The sequence below is a fragment of the Orcinus orca genome, chromosome 2 (assembly GCF_937001465.1).
Source record: "Orcinus orca chromosome 2, mOrcOrc1.1, whole genome shotgun sequence".
NCBI classification, from domain to species: domain Eukaryota; kingdom Metazoa; phylum Chordata; class Mammalia; order Artiodactyla; family Delphinidae; genus Orcinus; species Orcinus orca.
The window spans coordinates 190,844,942-190,868,668 of NC_064560.1; the positions used below are offsets into that span (position 1 = coordinate 190,844,942).

The 23,727-nt window shown below is 38.8% G+C and overlaps 1 protein-coding gene across 9 annotated transcripts in view; it reads left to right on the plus strand.

Annotated features, from left to right (window-relative positions):
- The window catches only part of UNC79 (unc-79 homolog, NALCN channel complex subunit), a 249,702-nt gene that overhangs the window by 152,099 nt on the left and 73,876 nt on the right, over positions 1 to 23,727 (plus strand). For 4 of the 9 annotated variants that reach the window (XM_049706558.1, XM_049706557.1, XM_049706561.1 and 1 more), the window contains 9 exons: positions 2,209 to 2,390; positions 4,151 to 4,352; positions 5,149 to 5,328; positions 6,786 to 6,851; positions 14,690 to 14,976; positions 17,575 to 17,757; positions 18,335 to 18,497; positions 20,957 to 21,106; positions 21,689 to 22,906. In XM_049706558.1, coding sequence (XP_049562515.1) covers positions 2,209 to 2,390; positions 4,151 to 4,352; positions 5,149 to 5,328; positions 6,786 to 6,851; positions 14,690 to 14,976; positions 17,575 to 17,757; positions 18,335 to 18,497; positions 20,957 to 21,106; positions 21,689 to 22,906 — 2,631 coding nt within the window. The remainder of the gene's footprint in view (positions 1 to 2,208; positions 2,391 to 4,150; positions 4,353 to 5,148; positions 5,329 to 6,785; positions 6,852 to 14,689; positions 14,977 to 17,574; positions 17,758 to 18,334; positions 18,498 to 20,956; positions 21,107 to 21,688; positions 22,907 to 23,727) is intronic. The other 5 variants (XM_049706559.1, XM_049706564.1, XM_049706563.1 and 2 more) reach the window with 3 other exon arrangements.

The following is a 23,727-nucleotide window of genomic DNA, read 5'->3' on the forward strand; positions in this document are numbered from 1 at the left end:
AAAGACACTACGTAATGATCAAGGGATCAATCCAAGAAGAAGATATAACAATTGTAAATATTTATGCACCCAACATAGGAGCGTCTCAATACATAAGGCAAATGCTAACAGCCATAAAAGGGGAAATTGACAGTAACACAATCATAGTAGGGGACTTTAACACCCCATTTTCACCAGTGGACAGATCATCCAAGATGAAACTAAATAAGGAAACACAAGCTTTAAATGATACATTAAACAAGGTGGACTTAATTGATATTTATAGGACATCCATCCAAAAACAACAGAATACACTTTCTTCTCAAGTACTCATGGAACATTCTCCAGGATAGATCATATCTTGGGTCACAAATCAAGCCTTGGTAAATTTAAGAAAACTGAAATCACATCAAGTATCTTTTTTGACCACAATGCTATGAGACTAGATATCAATTACTGAAAAAAATCTGTAAAAAATACAAACACATGGAGGCTAAACAATACACTACTTAATAACCAAGAGATCACTGAAGAAATCAAAGAGGAAATCAAAAAATACCTAGAAACAAATTACAATGAAAACACGACGACCCAAAATCTATGGGATGCAGCAAAAGCAGTTCTAAGAGGGAAGTTTTTTTTTTGTTTTGTTTTGTTTTTTGCAGTACGCAGGCCTCTCCCTGTTGTGGCCTCTCCCATTGCAGAGCACAGGCTCCGGATGCGCAGGCTTAGCGGCCATGGCTCACGGGCCCAGCTGCTTTGCGGCACGTGGGATCTTCCCGGACTGGGGCACGAACCCGTGTCCCCTGCATCGGCAGGTGGACTGTCAACCACTGCACCACCAGGGAAACCCTATACATATTTTTCATATTCTTTTCCATTATGGTTAATTAAAAATAAGTGAATCAGTGAATTTATTGAATAAATACTGTATGTACTAGTTATCATGGGAGCAATACAAAGAGTGTAAGAGCAGATTCTTGCCCTCAAGAAGCTCCTAATTTAATTGATGAGATCAAATATAAACATGTAAGAGGTTAAGAAACTATAACAGTATAAATATAATTCAAGGCAACAGAAGATAACGGTATAGATATAATTCAGACAACAGAAGATATGTCATATAGCTATATATGAACACACAAATGCCATAGGTAAATGAATAGTATTTTTGCAGGAGTTCGTGGGATGGAAAGGCCACTCTGGGAAGTCAGAGTGACTTTACAGAACAGTAGAATTTCAGCAGCAGACTCTTTAAGGATGGTAGAATGTCAATAAGCAGAAAAGAATAGAAAGAATATTCTATCTAGGCTGCTGAAACAGCTCAAGTAAAGTCCTGAAATGTCTTTGCATGGAACTATAATGCTTCACTATTCATTATAACTTTTTATAAAGCTATGTTTGAAGAGTGGCTGGAATAATTTAATATAGATGTGCAGAATAATGGTGCATCTGTTTCATGGAAGAAATATGTGGCTTCTATAGCCCCAGGAAGACTGGTTGTCATATCACTTCATGACATATTAAGGACTTAGAGCCAGCCCTGGTGGGCACGTCCCACATCCCTGTGTGGTCTGCAGAACCTCTATAGAATGGACAAAGGTATGAGCATGGAGGCATTTTGAAAAGTTTGAAATGTGGCTGAAAGTTAAACAAAGGTAAAGACCATTAAAAAGAAAAGAAAAGAAAACCCAGAACTAAATCAAGGCTGCCTGCCATAAAAATACTACACTGCGTAGAAACGGTCTCTGCTGCACAGATAAAATGGAACACTAAAGAAGGTGGCATTAGGGCTTCCCTGGTGGCGCAGTGGTTGAGAATCTGCCTGCCAGTGCAGGGGACACGGGTTTGAGCCCTGGTCTGGGAAGATCCCACATGCCACGGAGCAACTGGGCCCGTGAGCCACAACTACTGAGCCTGCGCGTCTGGAGCCTGTGCTCCGCAACAAGAGAGGCCGCGACGGTGAGAGGCCCACGCACCGCGATGAAGAGTGGCCCCCGCTCGCCGCAACTAGAGAAAGCCCTCGCACAGAAACGAAGACCCAACACAGCCAAAAATAAAAATAAGTAAATAAATTAATTAAAAAAAAAAAAGGTGGCATTAGAATTTCCTTTTGGTATTTAACATCAGTGTAGGGGGGCCCAGAGTTAGCTTTTTCTCTGTGGGCTCATTTCTCAGACCGTCTAAATAAATGTCAATTTTTTTTGTTCTCTGCCTTTGACATTGCAGTGGAAAAAGTGGCTGTAATTTGTAGATTTCTGGATATTCATTCAGTGACCAAAAACCACCTGCTGAAGTACTCCCTGGCACACGCCTTCTGCTGCTTTCTGACGGCTGTGGAGGACGTCAACCCAGCTGTGGCTACGAGGGCTGGTCTCCTGCTTGACACCATAAAGAGGCCAGCCTTGCAGGTGACGTCCCTCAGATGTGCATTATCTGCTCTGCGGATGGTGCTCTGCTCTACTCTACTAATTCATTGAATTATTTGTCACATAAACACATAGAATACTGATGATGATGGTAACAGTGGAAGTTTTTACATCGAGAAAAGCATCCCAGAACCACACTGTATTGTTTTTATTTGTTGATTCTTTCTTTCCAGTCTTTGTCCCTATGCTGCCATCGCTTCTGACAGATGTAATTATTGTATAATTTTGTGTGTGTGGCAGATTTTTAAACTAGGTTGGTTATTTTATACCATTCAGCTGGCTCCTGGGGCAGAAGCCCTTGTCACTGAGTCTAGATGCAAAGAGAAATCAGATGAATTATAATATAAACCAAAGCAAAACAAGAGATGGCAAATATACTACTGAAATGAAATACCACAAAGTAAAATCAAAGAGACATGAAATATGAGACCTGGAGAGAGTTGTTTATTTACCTTATTTGGCACCTTTATTTTATACTTGAAAAAACCAAGTCTCAGAGAGATAATGTGACTTTTCAAAGAACACAGAGTGAATTCATGGGAGAACCAAGACTAGAACCTCTAAAGTCCTGATCTACTGTTTTTCCACATTGGCACCTGATTTATTATTATATTGTTATTATTAAAAGTAATAATAATGGCAAGAACTAACATTTGTCAAACAGGTATTGTGTTTCCGGGGCAATGTATGAGAAGTGTCCCATCATGCATTACTTCATTTAATCCTCACAATAATATTGTGTGTGTTCCCATTTTACAGATAGAGAAGTTGAGGGTTAGAAAGTTTAAGTAACTTTTTCAGAGTCACGCGGCTAATAAGTGGCAGCACAAACTCAGGTCTGACTCATAATAATGTCCATGTTCTTAATTGTGTGTGTGTGTGTGTGTGTGTGTGTGTGTGTATGTGTGTGTGTACACAAGGTCTCTCAAACCAGTGTGAGAGCTTCTCTTGTAAAAAAGACTAAGAAGAAAGGGCAAACTATGCAGAATCTGAAAAATTGTAGAGCTCTGCTGCTTGTGGACCCATACCTCCCCATGTAAAAATTCCCAGTTGTCTTCTGGATAGTCCTTCTGTGTTGGTCTTAATAAGACAAGGTAGTTGTATGTCTAACCCCCGCTCAGGGCTTGGAACATAGGAGGCACTCATTAGATGAGAGTTGAATGAATTAATAGCATAATTGGATGAATTAGTTTTAAAATTTCATTCAGTTAAAAAAAGGGAAACGGTAGACTCACATACTAGAGAAATAGATGCTCAGTCCATTCCAACTTGGATTTAAGATTCTATGTTCCACTCACATTCCAAGAAGACAAGATGACTTTCCTTTCTTGTAGAATCATGGAATTTAGCATTGAAAGGGAATTTAAAGACCATATTCTTGTGTATTCTAAAATGTAGTTTTGGAAGTACGCTTCTCTTAATAGAAACTACAGACATTAAAGAAAGAAACACTGGTCTGAGGGTATTTGGATTAAGTGGTTATTATTCGATGCATCAGAAGAATCAGTAATATACATTTAGCTCAGATTTCTGAGTCAAAATTCAAGAGATATTCAACAGTTAGGAGAAGCTCCTCTTCTGCGTTTTTTTTTTTTCCCTACCAAAAATGCAATCAAAGAAGATTTCAGTTGAATCATTCTTCATTGTAAGCATGGATTGAGGAGGCTGCCTTGTTTCACTGACTTTGCTTGGTGTATTTACATCTGACTTGCCTTTTTTTTTTTTTTTAACCTTTTCCCCAGGGTCTGTGTCTTTGTCTTGACTTCCAGTTTGATACTGTGGTTAAAGATCGACCCACAATATTGAGCAAGCTTTTACTCTTGCATTTTCTTAAGCAAGATATTCCTGCTTTGAGTTGGGAGTTCTTTGTCAACAGATTTGAAACGCTTTCTTTGGAAGCTCAGCTACATTTGGATTGTAACAAAGAATTTCCTTTTCCTACAAGTAAGCAAAACAAAGAACTTGCTTTAAACAGTCACAGTTCCTATTCTGGTGCTTGCTGGATAAACAGAAGATACTCCGCATGTAGTTTAATTTCCCATTATGGAGGATACCTTGACTTCATGTACTCAGTTCATCAAATGTTTATTGAATATCTACTGAGGTAATCTGCAGGTTAACTATTTTCTGGCATTCCAACATCAAAATTTTTCTCATTTAGGCACTTCCCTGGCGGTCCAGTGGTTAAGATTCCACGCTTCCAATGCAGGGGGCATGGGTTCAATCCCCGGTCGGGGAACTAAGATCCCACATGCCATGTCGCGTGGCCAAAAAAAAAAAAAATGAAAAAAAAAATCTCATTTATTTGAGGACCGATGAGAACTATTTGTGACTCTGTGTTCCTTAAATATTATTCAACCATCATGTTTGTAATGTCCGTGAGCAATTTTGTGAGATATATTTGCACTTTGTAAATTTACTCTTCCATGCTTAGTAATCAGTTACCTGGAGCTCTAAACAGATGGAGGAAAGACTTTGGTCACTCAACTATTTATCCCGTGATAACAAAATTAGATACTTTAATCTTATGGTCTAAACAGAAAAATGATAAATGATAGTCAAAATAGGTAATAGCCATGATTTTTTAATATAAGGCTTATAGAGGGAGATAGATGAATGAGAAATGTATCCATGGAAGATGACTTTTAATATTGAAAATATACACAGATGGATTGTTTCAAACTACTTGTATAACATAGCAAGTTAAGGAAAATGATCACCTCTAATTCCTTTTGCAAAGCTATCACTGCTGTGAGGACCAATGTCGCTAATCTCAGTGATGCAGCATTGTGGAAGATCAAGAGGGCTCGTTTTGCAAGGAACCGCCAGAAGAGTGTGCGTTCCCTCAGAGACAGCGTGAAAGGGCCCGCGGAGTCCAAGAGGGCGCTCTCCCTCCCTGAGACCCTAACCTCCAAAATCCGTTGAGTATCTTCTTCCATCCTTCCCTTAAATCTGTTTGATGTCTTTCTGAGGCTGACATGTCTTGTTGAATGTTCACAGATAGTAGTGTATTTAGCAAACTGAGCTCCTTCAGCTGCATTGGCCTTCATATTCCCTAGAGGATCCCCTCAGATGTTTCAATGCCCTGGGTGGCTTTTCCCAGTTGCTGGTGAAACAAATCCCCGATCCAGCAGCAGATGGTTTTGAAATGTAGAAGGCAGTTAAGTCCGTTGATGCATGGCATGAGACGCAGGAGAAGCGTTTGCTCCTAAGTCCTAGAATATGAAAGTTTCCACTACCACCATTATAACCTAAGAGCTTCCTGGATGAGACTTTGTCAAGACCCATGGCAACTAAGAGGGTAGAGTGGAACTTTGGAATGCATTTTTTTTTCATGAATGACAAAGCCAGCCAACAAGCTCCTAGAAAACCAATAATAATGGTGTTTTCAAAATAGAAAAAACAGGCTGATAAGTTGAATTTCTGCCCAACTTCACCAGATAATTTATAAATAAAAACAAACATCATTGCCAACTAAAAAAAGACCATATATACTTGTTTTCTAAAGGTCTTTTTTTATATTGCACTTTTAAAGAAAACAAAAAATTACCAAATGACTAGATGAACTGTAATGATTAGCAATGGCTCATGAAAGACAAATAATTAAAAATTCATAACTAAATCATCATATTAGTGAATAAGTACATTAAATATAATACTAACTTGTAACATTTATTAAATGATTTAATTTTTAAATAATGTCATGTAGTTAATAAAATAACACCATAAAACATATTTTCTTATCCTGTCAGAAGCTGAAATGTTTGTTTTTTCATTGACATTTCTTAGAAGTCAGCTATATGTAACATAACCATTTTTAATCATAAATATGATTTTATTTTTTTTATTGCATTTCTCTCTATTTTATGACAAGCTACGGAAATGTGGTATTTTGAACTTTGGAAGAGTCAATGAAAGCTCTTTAAGCAATCAATGACCCAGCTTTTCAGGGAGCAAAGATAATAACAGATGGCCATTTAAGAATAACCTTTAGCATTGCTAGGCCCAGTGAAACTGCATCAGATTCTAGAAACCAGTAGCTAGATTCAATAAATTACAATTTCTATATGAATTTCCCAGCTCTTTTATAACCTAACTAATCAGTTTGGGATATAAAGTTTATTTATTGTTATTTCTTGTTAATTGATTCACATGACAATTTTGAAGAATAAGAATTGAAGTAACATTAAAGGATGTTCTTTAGATTCAAAGAAAGCCACAGAACTTCTGTGACGTAAACATCTTGTATGTGATGTTAATTACAAATATGAAAACTAAACTTGCTCCTGCTATCCAGTGCAGTTAGCACTGAGTATGTTTTCTAGGCTCAAGTTGTTTTTAATGCTTATTTAAATAGAGTTGTTGTTGATTTTTAAGCTGTGAGGTTGACCAGGCATGAGCAGTCTGCTCCAGCTCTCGGTGGGACACCCGAACAGATGCCAGGTGGGTACTTCTGACGTTGAAGGGCCGTGTGCAAGTGTCTATCACAGGTGGACGAGGTAAAGAATACGATGTCTCTAACTGGACCAGAGTGATGTATTTAGGATTTGAAAGCTCGAAGGGTTTTACCCCTTCGAGATGCTCAAGTGTTTGAGCCCCTGACATGGCAATTCTTTCCATCTTAAAATTGGCAGATGACTTTTGATCCTGTTAACTTATGGTCCAGTAAGAAGCATCATGTTACCTGAGTATGCACTTTTCCCCCGAGAGCCAGTATGACTAGAACTATACCTAGTACTTATATTTGTATGTGTTTTTACACATAGAAATATTATGTTCATATATATCTGCTCTAGGAAAAACATTTCATTTACATTTTAAAAGGTTATACATTTGAACCACCATCATTCACTCATCCCCTTAGCCATTTCCGATTCTTTGCAACTCTTACATGCATTTCTGTCTCTCGAGAAAGGAGGATTTCCATTGTTTAGAGGACCATGGGATCATATTCTGCTTGGTAGAGTGTAACTGTCCTTTGACGTTCTTGATAGATTAACTTATCATGAAGTATCTTAAGGGTTGAAGGGACGCTGGCGAGCCTGTTACAGACTGAATGTTATCTACACACATGATGCCATACTTGCTGGGAAAATTGTGGAGGTTCTGAATACCTGCTTATTTGTCCAAAACAAACCTGGTAACTACCACCTATGTATCATGCTATACAACGTTTGGCTTTTCATCTAAGAGTAGTTTTAAAATAAACTTTTCAGAATGGTACCGATACTCTCAGAAGGAGAGTATTTCAAGTAAGGAGACTTTCAAGAATGTGTTGTAAAAACGATGGTAGAAAGAGAAGCAGTTAGGCGTGGGAGACGAGGGGAAGAGGGAGAGCCCTAAATACTGTGAATGCACATGGCAGATGTTGGCCTAAGTGCATTTTTGCTTTTAAAATTGATGAGAAAAGGGGAGCACACACTTGGCAGAGTCCCTCTACCTTGTTTTGAGCATCACTCGGGCCTCAATTGTGCTGGGATTTAAAAAAAAAAAAGAATAAAAAAAGAATTTCTGATCCTGAGCTTCATTTAAAATGTGAAAATTTCCATTTTCCCTTCAGTTAGGTCTTTTTGAGATTGGTCTTATGCAATTTCATAAGTTACCTTTATCTTACCCTGTCTTTTCTTTTTGTCTTAAGGCTTAGTTGAAAAGCTAGTCTTTGATTATTATTATCCATTTTAACAATCCAACCGTAGGAGTCCTCTCACATCTCTTTGGAAAAACATGTACATATGTTTCTTGAAGAAAAGCCCTTAGGCGTCTAATTGTCCCATCAAAAGTGATCAGATGGAAAAGGGGCAGATAACAGTATTGTTTAAATTAAGTATAAAGCTAATGCTTCTGGAAAGATAATTACATGACACCACCATAAGCAAAACTTGCTTAGATTTGGAAACAGGTGGCTCAGCTTAAAGGCAATTTCAAAGTAGTTTTTCATTTTTGCATTATTATTTACTGAACACTGAGTGTTTTAACTTGGAAGCAAAACACGCCAGGATAATCACAAGATTGTACAGAGTGGTTTAAGATAGTAATTAAATGGAAACCGAAGACCTTGCTATTTAACGAACATGCTTTTGTTTGGTACAAGTAATGAGCTCCTCTGTGTAACACCTCTTATTGATCAGGCCTGAAATAAAGCAGGTGTCCTTTAATTATGCAGCAAGACTTAATTTTAGTTGCTCTTTAGGCTGAACTTTTGGACACTGGATTTACAGTTTATGGCTCTCTGATCTTAGCATTTACATATTGCCCACAGCAAATTTTGCAGCAGAAATGCACTTGTATAGAGGGTAAACTCTGCAAGGCTACTGAAGAGTTGCATTCCTCTGTGACTTTTTTTTTTTGTGTGTGGTACGCGGGCCTCTCACTGTTGTGGCCTCTGCCGTTGTGGAGCACAGGCTCCGGACACGCAGGCTCAGTGGCCATGGCTCACAGGCCTAGCCGCTCCACGGCACGTGGGATCTTCCCGGACCGGGGCGCGAACCCGTGTCCCCTGCATCGGCAGGCGGACTCTCAACCACTACGCCACCAGGGAAGCCCCCTCTGTGACTTTTATGAGTCATATCAAAGGCCTTTGTGCATATAAGTAAAATTCATAGACTGTCATAGCTGAAACGTTAGAGATATGTTAACATTCTCATTTTCCAGAAGAGGAAACTGAGGTTCCCAGAAAGGAACAAGTTTCACAAGCTTGTTGGTGACAGATCTGGGTCTCAAGCCCAGATGTCTTGATCTCTCTTGCAAGGCATGTGTGGTAATGCTAGCAGGAGCTCAGCACCTTCATTTAATCCCAATTGATGAAATATACAATTTTACCTGCTAGTCTGAATTTAGTATAATTATAATTAGATATAAGCTGTTTTTTCACTGATGCTGTGAGAACCAGGAAATCTTTGCTTTTGGTGATTCAGAACACCTGTTGAATATTAATTGAATATAATGCAGCAGTTATGGTAGGTTACCATTGGACCGTACTGGAAAATTGGTATCAACCCCATGTGATCATGGGAAACTTAGTTATATCTTCTTCCTCATCCCCTGGGATGAATAATTAAACAATAGTAGGTATATAATGTTAATAACGACAATAGCACTTTATATATGTATAGTACCTTTTTATAAAGAGTGTTTTTAATGCAAATCATCTAATTTCGATTTCACAACAACTCTGCATATACATAAAGTATTATTTTTTTTTCCACTTTACATACAGACAGGAAAACTGAGGTCCTGGGGGACTAAGTAACTCTGCTTATATAATTTGCTCATGATCACATATAACTAGTTAGTTAGATAGAGACTGATACTTGAGTCCAGGAGACTTTATTTGCTTTCTTTCCACTACAGCTTCTTCTCAATAAATTGGTCTTAGGGTGTCCCTGCCTTGGGGTACGTGAGGACACCAGTCTTATCAGGGAGCTGACTTGGGCACTCAAGCTCCAGTGTGACTTAAGCCCATGAGTGTCCAGACCAAAGGACCTTTCCCGACCAGGACTTATAGATTGGTCTAGAGCTATCCTGATCTCTAAAGGGACATATATACTTTCAATTCTACTCCAGCCTGCAGAGAAATCTTGAGATCTCCTGGTCTGAATTTGTGTCAACAAGAGAAGGTACCCAGTACTGGGTAGCACTGGTAAAACTCTCTTGTATTTCCCGCCTCCCTCAATGTCCTGCCTAGAATTCCAAATTACTTCTCTTTGGGCTCTCTCTTTCTTTCCAGAGGTGGTTTACATTTCATGTCTTCACTAACTTGCAAAATGCCTATTGATCATTAAGAGCCAATAAATCAAAGAATTCAATTGTTTTTATAGGAATGACCTTGATTGAAATGATAGTTTCGGAAAATGACAGTTTCTATTGACCAAACACTTACTGGGCACCTGCTGTACTAGACAATATGAAGAATGTAAAGATACATCAGAAATTCTTGTACTCTCAACTTGCTTATAGTCAAGTAAGGGAGATAAAGTATGAACAGAGGTGAACTCTCATCTCGTGTGAAAGTGATAGTACTACAGGATCGTTCACGTCAAATGCAATGGGAGGAGAGCTGGAGGGAACAAGGAAGGTTTTGTGGACAGGTGACTCAGCCAGGCCTAGACAGGTGGATAGGAGGTAAATGCATGGTGATAGGATGTGGGATAGGAGAGGCAAAGGCAGGGATGGGGAGCACATGAGGCTATGCAGCTAGTAACCAGCCCCAGCTTTACGGCCCTCCTGTGGCTCTGTGCATACAGGACAGAACTGCTGTGAACGAAGCCTTAAGTTGTTTTAATGAGCCACGGAGACCAGTGAGGCAGTGTAGTTAGAACTACCAACGTAATGCAGACTCATTTATAGTGCTTGATCATTGGTTTCTCTGGACCAAATGCAGAGTAAACTCATAGAAACTTCCTTCCACTACCTAATTGTCACTTGTCGGCTTGACAGAGGGATCAGTGAGTCGACTTACAAAGAGGAATGTTCCCTATTTCCCTACCCACTTCCTTGCTGTTTGGGGACTTCATCAGGTTTTTGCCCATGTAGAAAAGATATGAAATATTTATTTGAATTCAATGCACTTTAAACATATACGAATTATGAGCATCTACTATATATCAAACACTGTCCCGTATTCTGTGAGGGATGTAAAATTGGATAAGACATAGCACTTGCCTTCAAGGAGTCTTTGTTCTCACAGGGGAAATACAGCAAATGGATAAAAAAAAAAAGTTCTGCCTCGCATAATAGTTATTTGCCACATGAGAGTTGGGAAATGCTAAAGGAAATTTTCCTGCACTCTTTCTCACCCATCTTCCCTCCTTTTTTGTTTTTGTAGATGTATAGATTTAGGGACCCCAGTTGCTGAGAGGAGGGTGGGCATGTTAATAAGAATGGCTTCTGGGGACCAGATCCATAGGATAAAGTTGGGGGTGCGGGTGGAGGACCACCGTGCAAGGTGAAGAGAGCATCACGAGCAAAGACACCAAGGTGGGAAAAGGCTGGCCCCGTTCTGAGATCCAGGAGTAGCCCCGTGTGTAAGACTGTGGAGCATTTAGGGTGGAGCAATAGGAGATAAGTCTGGAAAAGCAGATCCTGGTCCTGCCTGGTTTCACATCTTCTGAATAATAAATAAATAAAACTGTATTATACTGTGGCGTTTCAATCAGCTGTGCCACTCTGTGGACAGGTCATGATGGACCCGGTCCATGTTAAAGTGAGGGTAGGAGTAGCTCTGCCCCTATGAGAATAAAGATTTTTACATTTTTCTTTACAAAAATGATAAAATCAAATCCCTTAACCTGTTAAATCTCTATAGTTAAAACAGATATAGGAATTTCACAGACTAGAATTCAAAAGGAAGTGTTTTAATTGTCACATTTAGAGAAAATATTATAGGCATTTAGTTTTAAACTGGAAATTTTATATCTTTTATAGATAACTAAAACAGTAATATTGTCTTCATCCATAAAGAAAATTTCAGCTTTCCTAAGCTCATTTTTCTTAGGGATTTGATTAAGGTACCTTTTCCTGATGAAGAGTGGTGTCAGTCACATGCTTACACTATTTTTAAAGAAAGACAACATACAAAGCATAGACTTGCAAAGCCCACATTTGGAGGGGTAAATTATTGGAATGAAAAGAGATTTCTTTCACTTTATGCAAAAAGTTCCATTAACTAGTTCTTTTTTCAGTACATTTAATGGTTTGTGAAAGATCACTCATTACTGGCTATTCAGGGAAAGCAAAGAGCAGCAAACTTAGAGCTAACCACTGCAGATCGATGAAGATGAATCCAAAATGAGGATGGGGCCTTTGTGAATGATACTTAGTCATTAGGAAAAGATGATTTGATGGGAAAAACTAAGGTTACACACTTTGAAAATGAATGTCTACTCGCAATGGGGCGAAGAGATTTGAAATATTTAAACTTGAAGCCTGATAGTGTATTTTCTAGACTTGAACTAGATAGGAGGAAATAGGGAGCCAGTGTCCTCCTAGCTGGGCCTTGTCTGGATCTCCCTTTCTTCTGTTTGAGTCCCCTAGACTCTCAGGGCTAAAAAACAAAGTTGCATCTCCTTCTCAATTCCTCCTCAGTTCCATTTTTAACTTTGGAGTCAAGCCAGTCTAGACTTGGAGGTGGCTGAGCAGGGCTGAGTGATACATGCTCCCCTAAACCTTGCCCCCCAGAGCTAAAACGAATTGAGGAATGAAGCTATATCATCGTAACAGCCATTGCTTGCTGCTACAATAACACTGAACCCTGCAGGTAACCTAGATTCTCACACTTGTCACATTCTTGGCCCAAGCTTGCCCAGAGCACTACCCTCCTGCTAGTTGTAAAGTAATACTCTGATGAAAAAAAAAAAAAAAATCAAGACTAAATATTTTTCAATGCTGAAAAGATAGTTCTTTAAACTTTTAAAATAAGGATTTGGTCTGATCTTCTATTTCAGACATTTAATTTAATTATAATACACAGTAATGCTTTACATTTATGACCTTTCGTGAAATAGGGTGTTCCACATGAATTGATTTTTTTTTCCTGATGGGTCATGCATGCCTAATAAATAATGATAATAGTAACAATTTATTGACCACTCTCTGCATGTGAAACAGTGTAATAAACAAATCCTTAGGTTTTATTTGAATAATTTTTGGTTAAAACTTCTCTAAAGTACATTGCATACATTTATTCCTTTGTGAACAGACTCTATGAGACCGAAAAATGTTGTTAATGTCCGAGAGTCATATTGAAGTTTGTTAGGTGATTTCCCCTATACTAGAGGTTCTTAGACTTAGTTGATTCTGCTGCCTCTTCACTCATTGTCAACTATCCCATCTCAGTGTATCACTTTTGAAAAGATCAACATTCTTCTGATCATCTTGGGAAAACTAGACAACCAAGCATGTAACCTTACGTGCAGTTCTAAACTAGTAAATTTGGAATTTGACATTACCTTCATGCCACTACTTCAGAGAAAGTGTTTAGGCTTGAGACAGCTAATTTCTGTGGTCTCCAGGAAACATTTCTTCTATCTTGCTTCTCTTGGCTGGTCCTAGAAGATTGAGATTTTTGCCAAATTAGTTGAGGCGTTAAAGGATATAAATTACTACCTAACCCTTGGTTGTATCCTGCATGCCATAATTAAAATGGATAGAATCAAAGTTTGGTTTGTAATGATTTGTAACCAAAGCTTGTCATTATTTAGAACGTTTCCTCTCAGGATGAGAGATGAGAATGCTGGTGTGTGGGTCTAACCCACCAGGCAAAAACTTTGTTTCCAATTTAGAAATTCTCATGTGGCTTGTCAAAGGAAGGACAAGAATGCATATAGGGTATTTTGAATAAGGCCCAAAACATAAACATAAATATGGAAGAGCAAATCTTACTCTTCCTTCCCTCAAAGTCCTAAACTAAACCAGATCAGAAAAGGCAGAAAACAAGGGGAGACAGGGTATAATTTCTGACTTTGAGAAATAACAGAGAAAGTCAATGTCAGGGACCTACTCAGATATAATTATTTGTTAGGTTAAGAGTAAGTCAAGGGCTAAGGTTTTTTTTTCTTTCCATGTGAACTTTCAGCTCACCTTCATGTGGTGTTTTTCTCTGTTTTTAAAAGTTCATGCTTCTTTCTTTCTGTCTGTGCCCTCCCACCCCTTATATGTTTCTCATTACATACAGCAGGGCTTATAATTTGCTATTTCTAATTTTGACTATATCATTCAAAGAGTACACACTGCTAATATCTTAGGATTTGGAGAAGAAAACTTTTCTTTTTGCATCAGCTGATATTTGAACGTAACTGAATTGAGATTATAATTTAGACAAAATAACTCAATGGATGTTTTAGTCGCTCAGTAGATTTTAGGAAAATGATTTTTGTGGTTATTCTTACACGCTTATTTTACAAAGCTGGAAGGGAAACTTCTCTTTATTAGTGAGGATAAAACTTTGCCAAGATATTCAAAAATTTGCTAAATGCAAAGTTTGTGTAGGTATTTGTCTTGCTGTTTGAAGATAACTTTGCTTTATAGTGTCTCCTTTTTTTTTTGCATTCCCTTATTCTTCCCAAATTACTTGGTCGTTGTAATTTCCACCCTGGGACCAGTGCTTTGCTCAGTAGGCCATATTGTGCCTTTAAGTTTGTCTAGAGCAGACCTTTAAATATTTAGAGGCTTTATCGATATAAAGAATGAAACAGGGTGCTATGGTGCTTCATTGATCAGTGAGTTTTTAGTGTAAACTTACCTGTGGGGGAACCACCCACCGATGGCCTTTCTTGTACTGACAGGCCAACAATCCCCTGAGAATGACAACACCATCAAGGACCTGCTCCCTGAAGATGCTGGGATCGACCACCAGACAGTGCACCAGCTGATTACCGTGCTCATGAAGTTCATGGCCAAGGATGAGAGCAGCGCCGAGTCAGACATCAGCAGCGCCAAGGCCTTCAACACGGTCAAGCGGCACCTGTATGTCTTACTTGGCTACGACCAGCAGGAAGGTTGCTTCATGATTGCACCTCAAAAAATGCGCCTGTCAACTTGTTTTAATGCGTTTATTGCAGGAATTGCCCAAGTAAGTGTAAGCTTTCAGGAGTCATGCCGTTAGGCTTTTAGTACAAACAAGTCATTAAATTCCATTTAGCTGACATTGGTTAAGTGTAAAGTTTTGCACAAGTTACTTTATTAGGCAGGGGTACGTGGAGGACATCAACCGCCTGATATCATAAAGGGAGTTGGGGATTTTGGGGGGGTAAAACATACAGAAAACTTAGCATTTTAATCTTTTTTTTTAACATCTTTATTGGAGTATAATTGCTTTACAATGGTGTGTTGGTTTCTGCTTTATAACAAAGTGAATCAGCTATACATATACATATGTCCCCATATCTCTTCCCTCTTGCATCTCCCTCCCTCCCACCCTCCCTATCCCACCCCTCTAGGTGGTCACAAAGCACTGAGCTGATCTCCCTGTGCTATGCAGCTGCTGCCCACTAGCTAGCTATTTTACATTTGGTAGTATATATAAGTCCATGCCACTCTCTCACTTTGTCCCAGCTTACCCTTCCCCCTCCCCGTGTCCTCAAGTCCATTCTCTAGTAGGTCTGCATCTTTATTCCCATCCTGCCCCTAGGTTCTTCATAACCTAACCTTTTTTTTTTTTTCGATTCCATATATATGTGTTAACATATGGTATTTGTTTTTCTCTTTCTGACTTACTTCACTCTGTATGACAGACTCTAGGTCCATCCACCTCACTACAGATAACTCAATTTCGTTTCTTTTTATGGCTGAGTAATATTCCATTGTCATTTTAATCATTTTTAAGAGTACACTTCAGCGGCAGTAAGTATATTCACATTGTTAGGTAACCATCACCACTGTCCATCTCTAGAACTTTTTCATCATCCTAAACTGAAACTCTACCCATTAAACAATAAAGAAGTGTGGAAGTTTTGTTTGTAGGTTTTTTTTAAAAAAACATTTTCCTTTCTTGGCTTCAAGTGGAGAGTTGAGTTAATCACCCAACTTACTTCATGTCACCTTATCACTGGCTTTTTTCATGTTTCTCTGCTACTTCTAACTGCTGTATTATACATCATGGTATACATTTTCCATGATTTAACTATCCAGTCCCCCAGTGATGGATACTTACATTGCTCCCAACTCCTCACCACCCTATACAGATCAGTAATGAACATTCTGTACGTGCACCTTATTCACCAGTGTAAGAATTCCTTTGGGATATGGGTCCAGGAGCAGACGTAACAGATCATTGGGTATATATATGCCTAATTTGACCAATGTTACAAATCTCACTGTCCGAAATGGCTGTCCCAATCTGCAAAGGGTGTAGAACTTGGGGCTAGAGAGAAATGGATATGAATTTCAGCTCTGCCACTGTTATTAACTGTTAAGCATCCTTGCTTCTTTGCTCACTGGTAATAGATTTTGGGGGGAAAGATTAGAGACAACATATTGCAAACGCCTTAATCAGTGCCTATCTCATGGTAGGGACTCAGTGACGGTAGCTGTTATTATTTAGCTCAAATAGATCGTTAGTATAATGAACACAGAGAAGCACAGGGGGAGCAATATGTACGTCTCTTGCTGGTGTTGATAACTAGATGGATCTTCACTAATACTCAGCTGTCTATGATGGAGAGAGAATACATCATTTCAGATACCAAACTTTACCTCCCTTCCTCCCTCACTTCTCTCTTTCTATATTCACATTATGCATATTTATTTTAGATATATAAGAAAAAATTTAAAATGCAAATCTCCAGGAAACCCATGACAAATATAACTTACTAACATTTTGGTGTATGTCACTGCCTCCAGATTTACATACATTCATATATACATGCATACATACATATGTGTGTATATGTATATGTGCACATATTTTTTTATAATAATGGGATCATTTATACATACTGATATATATATGTGCCTGATGTGTGTATGAATATGTATATATATACATATATGTATCTTTTAAACCTAAAATTTATTATGAAGTTCATATTACGTAAATAAATTTGTACCATGTTCCATTTAATGGCTACACAGTATTCTGTTGTCATATAAACAATCTTTTATTTAATTCCATATTGTTGAATATGGAGGTTGTTTTCAATTTGCGGTGGCTATAATGCTGGATATCTTTATGCATACATCTGGGAATGCCTGTCGGATTATTTCCTTAGGATATATTTAATTGCTGTATTAGAGGCTATGTGCTTTTTCCTACTTCTGAGTACATGTTTCTAAATTGCTCTCCTGAAACGTTGAGAAATACTCTTGCTAGTGGTGTCTGAGAATGCCCATTTCCCTACATAATTACCAATACTATGTGTTTTCATTGATTCTAGTTTAATTCTAGTTAATAGTTTAATAGGACATTTTAAAAGATAAAATTTATTTTCAACAGATAATTAAGTAGATAAATTAAATAGGTAAGTAGATTAAAACTATTTAAGTTACAAGTTATTAAATTTCTTGTGAGCTAGGATTTTTCCCCCTCTATATGTACTGGCCGTTACTATTACTATTTTGTGAGATACCTGTAAAATATTTCTCCCGTGTTTTGATGGTTCAAAGTTTTCCTTTTGGCTTATAAATGCTCTTTATAGTTTTCCTTCAGTTATTACGTTTTTTCCTATTTCAGGTTATGGACTATAACATTAATTTGGGAAAACACCTTCTCCCCTTGGTGGTTCAGGTGCTCAAATACTGCTCTTGTCCTCAACTACGGCATTATTTCCAACAGCCACCTCGTTGTTCTCTCTGGTCCCTAAAACCTCACATCCGGCAGATGTGGTTGAAGGCCTTGCTTGTCATCCTTTACAAGGTGAGTTGCTGTAGTCACTCATTTTTTGGGTGGAATGATTCTCTTAGAGAGAACATTTAAGAGATCTCTGTAGGATAGTAATTTGACCTTCAGAGGAAGATGCATGATACACAATTAGTGTCAAGAAGTAAAGAGCCATTGGAATGAAAATAGAAATGTAGACCATGCCAGTGTATACTCCAAAATGCTTAAAGCGAAATCTGATGAATATTGATCAATAATCTCTCTTTATGCTCAGAAACTCATATCTTATCTATATATTGATTATTATGTCAGAAAACAAGAAAACTATTTAAAATCGTATTCATACACCAAATGATTCTGCCAGGTAATTTTCTTGAAAGGAATTATAACTACAAAATGGCATGCATTGCCATCCATGATTTGGTGCAAGACGAAGGGAATACAGTCCCTTGTCAAAATAAGGCCATGATAAGAATTTATGTTTCTGCTTTTCTATATTTTTCTTTTTATTATACCCAGAAGAGACTGAGAAAAGTATCTAGCAAGATCAAGTGGAAAAATTTACCCTTCAAAATAACCATTTATATTTTTCTCCCTCCATTTCATTGAGCAGTATCCATACCGAGACTGTGATATCAGCAAGGTCCTGCTGCATCTGATTCACATAACAGTCAATACACTCAATGCACAATATCATAGCTGCAAGCCCCATGCCACGGCAGGACCTTTGTACAGTGACAACAGTAACATAAGCAGATACAGCGAAAAAGAAAAAGGTACTTTACATATCTCAATTCTATCTCAAACTTAGCTTGCATACGTAATACATTTCTGGACAATGTTTTTCTTAGATGATGGAGGAGCCCCCCCAGATATCATTCTGGAGTCAAAAAATGACCTACTGCTTCATTAGTTTTCCAACTTTCCCATGAATGTTGCTGCTTTCATTATTTAAAATGAACACTCAAGAGAAATAATTGATATGCTTCTAAAGCCCCCTTCATAAGAAATCGTGTTTTGTAAAAAAAATTGTCTGCTGTTTAGTTAAGGAGGCTTTGTAAACCATTTCCTATATGTTGGAAACATCTTGCTTTGGACTATGAAGTAAATCTTGGTTGGCACTCAGTGGAGCCATAATCTTGTCCATCTCTAGTTTGCTCCTGACCTTGTGCTCATAGATTTGAATGGAGCCTAAATTTGCTGAAGTGTTTTTTCCTCGCCTCCTTATTCAATAAGAATTAATTTAAGGCAACTGAAATGAAACATTTTTGCTGCATAGGTTTAAATTATTTCCAGTATCAATGCTCTTTATATTGATAGCTTTTTGGCAAAGGAGGCAGTAGAATGAAACTTTAGATAAACTTCCAGCCTGGATGTTTTCAGGTGAGAGCTGAAGAGCCAAGGTGTGTGTCTTTAGTGCATGCCGCAGGGTGACTAGACTCGTAAAAGGTGACATCATCAATCCAGTCCTGGGAGAAAGCCAAGTGCCCCGTGGCCCTTTGTGGTGTTAATAGATTCCTTTTTGGTGGGACTGCTCTGGAAATGCCTGGATAGGAGGGATTGGAGCCAGTGTTCCACTGTTCATTTATTGCCAAAAGGTCCAAGAGCCTAGGTTGGCCAGAGATAGAGCTGTCAGAACTAAGTTCATTAAGTTCTGGTACCATTCAGATCCTTCCTGAAGAATATCTTAGGCCCTAGTTTCTGGGAAATTAGACAGATTCAGTTGAACTATAGATGTCGTCAATGTGGGCTCAGTGTTTGGGCCAATCCCAGATGAACCTTTCTGGATGGGAGGAGCCATCTTGAAGTCTTTCCATCTCTCTCATTCAGTACATTTTGAGAATTATTTCCAAGTTATGTAAGGGAAGTTACACAATGATTTTTTCAAAAAACTGTATTTTTCAAAGGAGAGTATTTTTAAAAAGGAAATAAATTAAACAGATGGTGTTGATAGGCTTCCTCATCATCGCAGAAGTTCACTGGGAGTTTTGTATCCATTTTGATCATTAACGCTTATTTTTTTATTTGACCAAAAAGATTATTATGATTACTTTGTCTAACATCTACTGCTTCAAATTTCATTAACTTATAGAATCTTGTGTTTTAAGACAGAATCGGTCCTTAAAACTTAACCCTATGCTGGTACTCCCCTTATACTCAAGAAGTCTTAAATAATCATAATCACACCTGAGGCTCATTTTGTCAGATAGGTAGATATAAATATAGGCCAAATACTATGATTTCAGTGATGTTCAACTTGAAGAGTAGGCTAATTCCATTTACTGTGGTATTAAATGCACTTTTGTAGCCTTTTCTCTTGCTGCTTTGTACATGGCTTTGGCCTTTCTAAAGGATGCAAGAAGAAAATTTATTCAGTGGACTTCATGGGTTGCAAAATAGCAACCTTTTCCTCATTACTGTGTTTTTGGGTTTCTCTTTGATTTAAAAGTAGCCAAATGTGGATAGAAGAGAACATAGAAACAAGCTTGATAGGACTCTAAGTGACCAGTTTGTTTATGAGGCCTCAGGACCATAAGAGTCAAAGATTCTTTCTGGGATTCATAATAGCTACCTGTGGCAAACTCTTACTTTAATATGGGGAAATGTTATTTTCTGTTTTCTTTTTCCTTTGTTTATCAGTCCATAATCATTTGTGGAGCGTTTGAGATGACCGGTGGCTTTTCTAAGCTTTTTCTGTGTGTTGTGTGTTTCATTGCCAAATGTAGAGTACAGTATTTTGCATTCACAAAGTTTAAGGTGCATGTACTGTTAGGCTGTGTCTATGCCAGTTCTCAAATCCCAGGAAGGCATATATTTTTGGAAGGGGCAAGATCCACTCATTTTGTTTAATTTTCTTTTGCCAAATCAGCCTGAAAATTCACCCAAAGCAGGCACATTTAAGGAGTGTCCCAGATTCCTGACGTGTATTGGTTATCTGGTTTTAAGTACATTGGAAAAGTTTTCCCATGAGGGTCCCATTGGAATATCGAGATGCCTGTCTTGAAAATGCTGCCCACTGTGACATGAAGTATGAGGGGCAAACTTGTAACAGTTGCTCTGTTCAACGCATGAATAATTTGACACCTGAATGAAATGCCAAGCCAGGCTAGACTTGGGCTGGTTTAGAACCACCCCAGGCTGTGTTCCGTAATGCTTTCAATGAAATGCTTGTGTAGATACAGCCTAAGAGAGAATAACCTCTTAAGTGTAATTTTGACTTTCTCTCCCCAATTAGAAGAAGATAGTGTTTTTGATGAATCTGATATTCATGATACACCTACTGGACCCTGCAATAAAGAGTCTCAAACTTTTTTTGCAAGATTGAAAAGGATAGGCGGCAGCAAAATGGTGAAATATCAGCCGGTTGAGATGAATGTTCAGAGAAGTATGAATTTTTTCCTCTTAGTAGTTTTATGCAGAAATGTTGTACTCTACCATTTTTTGGGGGTGAAATCTCAATTTTATTATGTTACTACACATTTTTAATACCGTTGATTTGATATATATGTATGCACAACCAGTATATATATATATGCACTTATATATATACGTGAACTGACAGATACATCATTAACGTCATGATCGTCTTAGAGGGCCATTGCTTGATTTGATTTGTTGCAAAATGTTTGCTTCTCTTCCACACAATTTGAATAAAGTTTCCTAGATCCGCCTCAGCCAAACGCGATCCCCTCTCCTGTGCACGAATGAACAGAGCTGAGGAATTATCCCGAAGCCTGATTTCAGAAATAAGATCTTAAACTGCCTTTTGGGGTTCTCTCATTCCAGAGTTTTCTGGGTTTTGAAATTAGAATGAACCTTATGAAAATGTGGCCGGGAAGTCAGTTTTACCTTCCAGTAGAGCTGGGATTATGATTATGGTTGATGCCAATTATATGCCCAAGTTTGAGGGGAAGAGAAAGGTGAAATCTCCAAGTAAAATAGTACTAGCTTTTTCTGTTTTAATCAGGTGAAATAGAACTGGCTGAATATAGAGAAACGGGTGCATTACAAGACAACATTCTACACTGTGTGAGAGAAGAAAGCATTCAGAAAAAGAAGCTGCGCTCTTTAAAACAAAAGTCTCTTGATATAGGGAATGCAGACTCCCTCTTGTTCACACTAGATGAGCACCGTAGGAAGTCCTGCATAGACCGGTGTGACATAGACAAGCCTCCAGCCCAAGCTGCTTATTTCGTGCAAAGACAGCATGACCATGGACGGTCTAGACAGAACTCTGCTACGAGGTCTGACAATGCCGAAATCCCCGAGAACCCAGCTCTGGAAGGTTTTCAAGAAGCTCGGAGGCCTGTAATACCAGAAGTTAGGTTAAACTGCATGGAGACATTTGAGGTGAAAGTGGATTCCCCACTCAAGCCTGCTCCCAAAGAGGATTTAGATCTGATAGACTTGTCCTCAGATTCAACATCTGGGCCTGAAAAACACTCTACGCTCTCAACATCGGACAGCGACTCCCTTGTGTTTGAACCTCTTCCCCCTCTCCGAATAGTAGAGAGTGATGAAGAGGAGACCATGGACCAAGGGGACGATGGTACCTCTGGTAAGGATGCTGCTTCCTCTCCCTCCATCCGCAACCGCCCCTCTGTCCTCAGCCTCAGTACGACGCCCCTCGTGCGAGTAAGCGTGGAAGACTGTTCCAAAGACTTTTCTCCTAAGGACTCAGGAAATAACCAGTCGGCGGGTGACAGGGACCCCCCTCTCATAGCTCTGGAAGACCCCACGGACTCCGAAGAATTATCAAAGCCTGAGGAGCTGCAAGGGTTTTCCTGTGGCAGCCCGCTCACGCTTAAGCAAAAACGAGACCTCCTTCAGAAGACGCTTGCTCTCCCTGAGATGTCACTGGACGATAACCCTGAGCCCAGCACTGAGGAAGCGAAGCCCGGTGGGCTGATGCCAAGTTCAGGGGCAAAAACCGTCCTCCTCAAAGTCCCTGAAGATTCGGAGAATCCAATGGAAAGTGAGAAGCCAGACGCCAGTGCTGAATCAGACGCAGAACAGAACCCTGAAAGGAAGGCAGAAGAGGAGGGAGCTGAGGAATCTGAATTTAAGATTCAGATTGTCCCCAGGCAGAGGAAACAGAGGAAGATTGCGGTCAGTGCCATCCAGAGAGAGTACCTTGACATTTCCTTCAACATTCTAGACAAATTGGGAGATCAGAAAGATCCAGGTGAGCGCGTCTCTCTTCTTCCTCCCAGCCTTACGTTCACGTTTCTGCATTTTACTTGTTAGGGTCTTGGCACTGATACGCATCAAACTCTCAATTTTAAAATGGCAAGGAATGACATTATAATTGCTTCATTATCACTCTGAACCCTTCCTGCTTACTGGAGTGTGTTGGATTCAGATGTGGTTCTATTGGCTCCATAAAGTTTTCTGTATTGGTTGTTTCTAAACTCTGCACTCAATTCTTGATCATCCTTGACAACAAGAGGCCATGATTAATTCATATCAAGACATTCCAAGTATCATTTTCGTTTTCCTCAAACAGCAAAAGTCATTAATTGAACTCTTACTGCTTTCTTTTTTTTCCTGCTATACTTTAGTGAATTATGATACAGTTAAAATATCATGAAGGGCTAAAATAAAGCAGAGAGTGCTTGGAATGATTAAGAATTGACTGTATAGTCATTTAGGGTCTATACTGGTTACATATTCTAAGCAAGTATCAGCAGTCTGGCATACATTGTGTGCCCTCAGGAACCAAAAAGAGCCCAGTTACAACCTAGACTCTAATCCATGGTCACGAGTTGATGGTGAAGTTGTTATAGTACGAGCACTTCCTGCCTCAAATGCTGTTTCTTGTGTTTCCTTGGAGGCACTGTTTCCAAGAAAGATTAACTTGAAAAAGTGACAAGCTGGTAGTCCACCTCATCCTAAAACACAGTTCTCTTCTCTGTTACCATAATACTGATCAGAATGTTGCGTCATTTCTCAGCCCATATTTAAAAAAAAAAACAAAAAAGAATGTGAATCTCTAGAAAAAATGAG